Below are 6,458 nucleotides of genomic sequence, written 5' to 3'. Positions count from 1 at the left end.
TGGTAACTCCTACAAATTTTTATCGGCCACCTGTACACTATGAATCTATAATTGTTTGTAATTACAAAAATACCACCCAATTGTTTAAAAAATAAAATTCTATAAAAAAAGTGAATGTACCGAAGAGAGTAGGAGACAGCTATCATTTTCCGATCATTAAAAATCTAGATGTGAAAAATTCTAAAAAAAATGTACACAAAACTATTTTTGTGTAAATCATACTACATACCTAAAATATAAAACAAATTGATACAAAGGGCTAATGACCATAGGTCTTTCTGTCCATATTTGTTTCAATTATATTTATTTTTTCAATCAATTCGGTTTCAAATAATAAGGGATAGTGCTGGGATATTTAGTTCCTGGATTAGTCCGGTTTTAAATAATAAGCAATACCAACGGAACCGATTAACCGATATTTTCGTATTGCAGTATTATCATGGAGTTTTAGAAAAATTATACAGCATGTTATCTCTTTTGCTTTAACTTCACGAAACGCAGAGTGAGATACATATTGTAATAGATTTTTAGTAGGTTTATCGTAAATATCAAACATATTGACTAAACAGTTTTAAAACCTATGTAGAAGTGCTCAAGTTCTGAAGATAGTCATCAAAAAGATGCAATAATTTTTCAAATGAAAAACTTGTGTTGTTATTTACTGAATAAATTAATCTTTAAGGAATCAATTAACATTTAATAATTATATTATTATCATTGTTGGCTTTCCCGACAAGAAATATGTATTTTATTAATCGCACTGTAAAGTAAAATAGTTTATATTATCATAGAAATAGGTCATTAAACTTATTAAACAGTGTTTGAGATAATTTATAAGAAATACGAAAATAACATCAATTTAATTTGAAACGAACTTACATTATTTTTATGATATTATAAATTAGTCAGATAATTAATCACTTTTTGATTTTAGTTTTAGCTTCCTCGATGCATATATCAGTAACTTGCATGTTAGGTAAGTCAGTGATGCCAGTACGAAGAAGATGAAAGCTAAGAACACAAATATATCTAAATAATAATATTGGTATAATGGAATTTTTCCCTCTGCTCCCTTCAAGTGCTGAGCTCCATTGTTCCTGATCACGTACTCCGACCAGAAAATGGCTTTCTCCATACCCGTCATCGGCTCATCTTTTGAAATCCTGGACAATTCCTCCGCACGTTTCTTGTATCTAAATTTAAAAATGATCACACGTTATATTTTTTAGTTTATTTGGTGTATATAAAAGCAATGCTCACTTAGGATCTCCGATTACTTCTAAAATTGCTGCTTTGAATTGATCCGATGTTAAACTTTCGTAGTTCAATTTTACACCCAGCCCTTTAGAGACCATGTTGACCGCATTCATCGGTTGGTCGCCGAATACGGGAAGACCAATGAATGGAACTTCATTGAACAGACCCTCTTCTAGCGATTGAAGACCGCATTGCGTGATAAAGACCTTGATATTTTTATGTCCTTAAAAATATATATTAAATTATCTTTTTGTATATATGATTATGATGTGATTTACGTAAGACATCTTGCTGTGGAACCCATTTGAGGATTTTAACATTTTCAGGTTTACCCGGTAAATCTTCGGACTCAAATTTCCACAGAACTTTATATGGTAATTCGGCAAAAGTCTTCAGAATGCTTAAGCGCGTGCTTTCCATGAGGTCTTTGCTCTTCATATTTGATCCTAAACTGAAATATATGAATCCTTCTTTCGCGTCATCCAAAAACTTATTCAAATCCTAATAAAATATAACAAAAATAATCGACGTTAAATTGTTGTAATTGTTTAAAATTGATTTGTTACCTTTGGTAATGGCTTAGGTGGTTTTATATGTATGAACGGACCTATGGAAATGGTGGCAGGAGTGAGTGGTCTGATGTTATGGAAGATATGGTTCGTATTTATGAAGAGCATATCGACGGAGTTTAAGACATCTGTCACGTGAGGGTAATCCTTCCCGAAGTACTTATTTTTTGTGTCCTCTTGCAGCGGAATGAACTTAACCATGTCGTATATATACGAGAATTGCATGAACAGATAACTGGTCAATCTATCGAAGAATTTCAACTTCACGTCCTCAAAAGGCAACGTGAAATCTGGATACACTATGGGATGTGTAGGATTGCCCATTGCTTGGTGACCATCGTACGGCGAATCGAGGGATGTAATTCCAATCATTGGACAGTCGAATTTGTGCTTCAAACTGTACAGGGTGGGTATTAAGTATTCAACGATGAACAAATCGAATTTGTCCGCATTGCCGTGTACTAAAGTCTGCACGTCCGGATGCTCCAATACTCGACTGTTGATGTCATTCAAAACGTTAATGAAAGTGTCCATTAGCTTCACGGGATTGTACTTCGTATCTTCGATTATATTTTCGAGGTCGTTATTCCATAAGTTGTACGCGAAACTCACGTTGATTTGCCTCAACGTCGGAGGCACGTCTTCCTTGATTGGATCCGTCGTTATTATGATCACTTCGTGGCCCCTGGCCGCTAATTCTTTCATGATTGGCAAGAAAACTATTTGATGGCTGATGGATGGAGTGGTGAACGCACCGAGGATTCTCGCCGAATACACAGACACGCCGAAACTTAATGTCAGTAGCAGAAGATTTCCAATCATCTCCGAGCTTGTTTAGAACTAATTGAAAATAAAATATTGTATAATGTCTCATGATTTAGATCATCATGAATCTTATTTTTTTTATCTCAAATTAAGTCTGATTTGTTGCGTTATTAATGGCTACAAATTAACCTTAATACCGTTATCTCTAATAGTTCAAGGTACTTGATTTGTTCTCATTGTTGTCTGCAACAATGCATCTGAAATTACAACAGTAAAAATATATATTTAAAAAACATGATATACACAAATGGGTTGTGCGTAAAAAGGCTGAAAACCACTGGTCTAAACGCCAGTTTTGAAAAATGTATAGCTAGCGATGAGCAATACTATGTACCAACCCAATAATATATTAAGTTTATTATTACTAAAGTTTGAAAAGATGTTTCGGTTCTTTTGGTCTTCATTCTATTCGGAGAGTTTTGAATTTATTCGGCAAAGAGTAACATAAAATAAAGTCCCGTAATAAAAATAAATAAAATTAAAATTTATGAGTTATCTTCAGTGTGACCCAATTTAACTGAAACAAATTTAAAATTGCTATAACTTTCGAACCGCTGCCAATGTTGTGTCCATATTTCTCTTAGTGATAGTTGATTTTATTGTTTACAAGCTTGCGGAAGCATTTGCATCTCAGTTTTTTGGAAAAAATATCTGTGATGGAATTCAAACGTAATAGTATGATAGCCCTATATTTGAACGGAAAATATGAACGGCTATTGTTAGAGCCCTCGACCACCTCAATGTGAATAAATCTATCCTATCTTGAACCATAACATGTTATAACGAAGCTAGTAGTGTTACAAAATGCTATTTTGGTAGCCGGAAAAAGCTGCATCTGTGGCAGAGGGGGTTCGGAAAGTTAAGACGAATTCAATGAAATCCGCGAAGCAGTGGAAGACAAATGGCTACTCTGCTGAACATATTGAAAATAAACATGCAAAGAATACTAAAAAACGATCTCAAAGTGAAGTCTTACAATTTCCAAAAAAGACAACATCTCACTGATGTTAAAAAAATAACTAGGCTCGATAGAACGAAGAAGTTCTTGGGCTTACACGAACGCGAACAATTGCCAAATATCGTCTTGTCTGATGAGAAAAATTTCCCAATTCAGAAATTATTAAACAAACAAAAATGATTGAATTTAATTAGAAGAAAGATCAAATGAAAATTTAGTCATTCGAATGGCGACAAGAAGTCAAGCACCACCGTTTGTGGTAGTTTGGGAGGCTGTAACGGTTGATGATCGCACTCCCTTGGTGTTTATGCACCGTGGTGTTAAGGCTAATGTGAATGTCTACCACGAAAAAGTTTTGGAAGGTGCTCTGAAGTCGTGGGCAACGAAATATTTCAGTCAGAAAGAGTAGACGTTTCAAGAAGATTCTGCACCATCACACAAAGCACGCGAAATCCAGACATGCAGACGAACCTCGGACAGTTCAGTTAGTATGCAACCAGTGTTGTCACATATAAGAAAATTATAGCCTACTGTTACAAAATAAAATACACAAGCGACTGGCAAACGGGTCGACAGGACCCTGCCAAATGGGAAGGGGTTTCCAGAAGGAAGCTCATTATTGAAAGAAGAAGAAGAAAATAAAATACAAATATAGAAAAAGAAATACATAATTGAGTAAAATTAAATAAAATTCTAGTATACATTAATAGTGTAGGGGTGTAATTAAAGCCCTGTAACTTTATGGCGCTAGCATCTGTGTTTTTAACTATTTTTGTTTCACGACACAACTCAAACTTAGTTAAACTTCTGCGGCACACATATGCACGGATTTAATTGGAGAATAATTGAATGTTTTAAAAAATGTACTGAGATTATAAAAATCTACGAGATTAGCAAGATTTATTTACGAACAAATTAAATTTAATACAACATAATGAAGCATTTCGAGTTTTAGAAGCACTATTTTAAGCTAACAGGCTATAGTTCATGTTAATCACGTTTACTCTTTTTAACAAACATTGATAAACACTTTTTGATTAGCAAATAACTTAACGATAATACGAAAAATAGAACAAACAGGAATAAAGAAAAAATATCGAAGTAGTAATACTGATACGTGGGAAAATCAATAGCGGGACCTTTCAGATGTTGCGCCCCTTTGTTCCTCAAGAGGTACTCCGTCCACCAGACTGCTTTCTCCAAACCCGACAGTGGTTCATCCTTGACTAAATTTGTTATCTCTTTGACTCTGTTTTTGTACCTGAATTATATTTTTTTGTATTTAATTATAACAATGTAAACAATGTTTGCTCACTTTGGATTGTTGATAATTTCATTGATGCTGGATGTAAATTTTTCAACCGTTAATTCTTTGTAATCCAAGATTAACCCTAAACCTTTCAATTCTAGCTTAAAAGCATTGCTCGGCTGATCGGCAAACAAAGGTAAGCCGAGAACGGGTATGTAATTGTACATACTTTCCTCCAACGATTGCAATCCACATTGACTAATAAATAATTTAATATTTTTGTGTCCTAAAATTAAATGATATAATATAATATAAGGACTTTGAATTGAAAATATTTTTTTACTTAAGACATCTTGCTGTGGAAGCCACTTAACTATTTTGACGTTATCAGGTTTTCCGGGTAGAGTTTCCGCTTCGAATTTCCATAAGATTTTATATGGAAGTTTGCTGAAAGTTTCCAAAATAATATCGCGCGTTTTCTCCGGAATATCTTTGCTCTTCATGTTTGAGCCTAAGCTGATGTAAATGACTCCCTCTTTGGCTTCGTCCAAAAATAGTTTCAATTCCTTAAAATAGCATTAGTTAAGTTTCAATTGTAGATCAGTTATCAACTTACTTCTGGCAAATTCACTGGTGGTTTTATGTGAATGAACGGGCCAATGGTAACGGTAGCTGGTGTCAATGGTCTAATGGTGTGAAAAATTTGATTTGTATTTATAAAAAGCATATCAATTGAAGACATAAGATCCCTCAAAAGTGGATAGCTGTTTCCAAAATATTTCACTTTCGTCGATTCATATATAGGATTTTGAATTATTTCCAAGAATATTTGTATAATATGTGCAAATAAAAAACGTTTTAATCGATCAAAGAAATTATTCTTTTCCGTTTTAAAATATATAGAATCATCGGGATAAAGAACGGAATGAACTGGATTTCCAACAGCCCAGTGCCCCGTGTCTCTTGTATCCGATGATGATATTCCGATCATCGGACAGTTGAATCGGTGCTTGAACGCGAAGAACGTAGGGGACAAGTATTCGATCATTAGTAAATCGAATTGTTCTCGTGTATCTACAATCAAATTCTGGATTTCCGAATGTTCTAACTCGTACACGGTGATATCGTTCAACATATCAATGGTCGTTTTAATTAGTTCGATAGGGTTCTTGTAACTCCGTTTAACCATGGACGTGAAGTTGTGCTTGTTCCAAATTTTGTAGGCGTAACTCACGTCGATTTGTTTCATATTGCTGAAATGTTCTTTGATTGGGTCGGTTGTTATAACAACCAATTCGTGACCTCTAATTGCTAATTCTTTCATAATGGATTGGTATACCACTTGATGACTGTAAGAAGGAATCGGAAAGATGGCCAGAATCCGAGCGGCTTCTGCGGCGCTTGCAACGAACACAAACAGACTTATTAATCTCAGTTTCATTTTATCACTGACTTCGTGTCCGTAAAATATTTAACTTTAAATAATGCGATAAAGTAAACCAACTCGCAACTATTAATATAAAATATCCGTGAGATATGCTACAAAACATAATTTAAAATGTAAAATAATTAGTTCTGGAATTAAACTATGAATGTAGAA

General features: G+C 34.1%; 3 protein-coding genes across 4 annotated transcripts; all 3 read right to left on the bottom strand.

Annotated features, from left to right (window-relative positions):
- Positions 1-997: 997 nt before the first annotated feature.
- On the bottom strand, positions 998-2,648 carry LOC108561306 (UDP-glucuronosyltransferase 2B1-like; the record flags this gene model as incomplete). Its single annotated transcript, XM_017919176.1, has 4 exons — positions 1,824-2,648; positions 1,536-1,758; positions 1,261-1,480; positions 998-1,193 (listed from the first exon to the last, which is right to left on the bottom strand). Coding segments are annotated over exons 1-4 (1,464 nt in total), but the record flags the coding sequence as incomplete, so codon positions are not given.
- Positions 2,649-4,562: 1,914 nt separating this feature from the next.
- Positions 4,563-5,700, bottom strand: LOC108561307 (UDP-glucuronosyltransferase 2B16-like). Of its 2 annotated transcripts, none has more exons than XM_017919177.1 (4): positions 5,475-5,700; positions 5,202-5,424; positions 4,925-5,144; positions 4,563-4,870 (listed from the first exon to the last, which is right to left on the bottom strand). In XM_017919177.1, exons 1-4 carry the CDS (start codon positions 5,598-5,600, stop codon positions 4,600-4,602), a joined length of 840 nt encoding a protein of 279 aa, XP_017774666.1. In that variant the 5' UTR covers positions 5,601-5,700; the 3' UTR covers positions 4,563-4,599. The 2 variants fall into 2 exon arrangements, with proteins under 2 accessions (XP_017774666.1, XP_017774667.1); XM_017919178.1 differs by having other exon boundaries at positions 4,563-4,858.
- LOC108561305 lies at positions 5,609-6,251 on the bottom strand. Its single transcript, XM_017919175.1, has 2 exons — positions 5,705-6,251; positions 5,609-5,622 (listed from the first exon to the last, which is right to left on the bottom strand). The coding sequence occupies exons 1-2, from the start codon at positions 6,180-6,182 to the stop codon at positions 5,609-5,611; spliced, it is 492 nt and encodes a 163-aa protein (XP_017774664.1). The 5' UTR covers positions 6,183-6,251.
- Between the last annotated feature and the right edge of the window lie 207 nt (positions 6,252-6,458).

This window comes from Nicrophorus vespilloides, unplaced genomic scaffold (assembly GCF_001412225.1).
Source record: "Nicrophorus vespilloides isolate i.1.1-1 unplaced genomic scaffold, Nicve_v1.0, whole genome shotgun sequence".
Taxonomy (NCBI): Eukaryota; Metazoa; Arthropoda; class Insecta; order Coleoptera; family Silphidae; genus Nicrophorus; species Nicrophorus vespilloides.
This window is presented reverse-complemented; position numbering and strand designations above follow the sequence as displayed.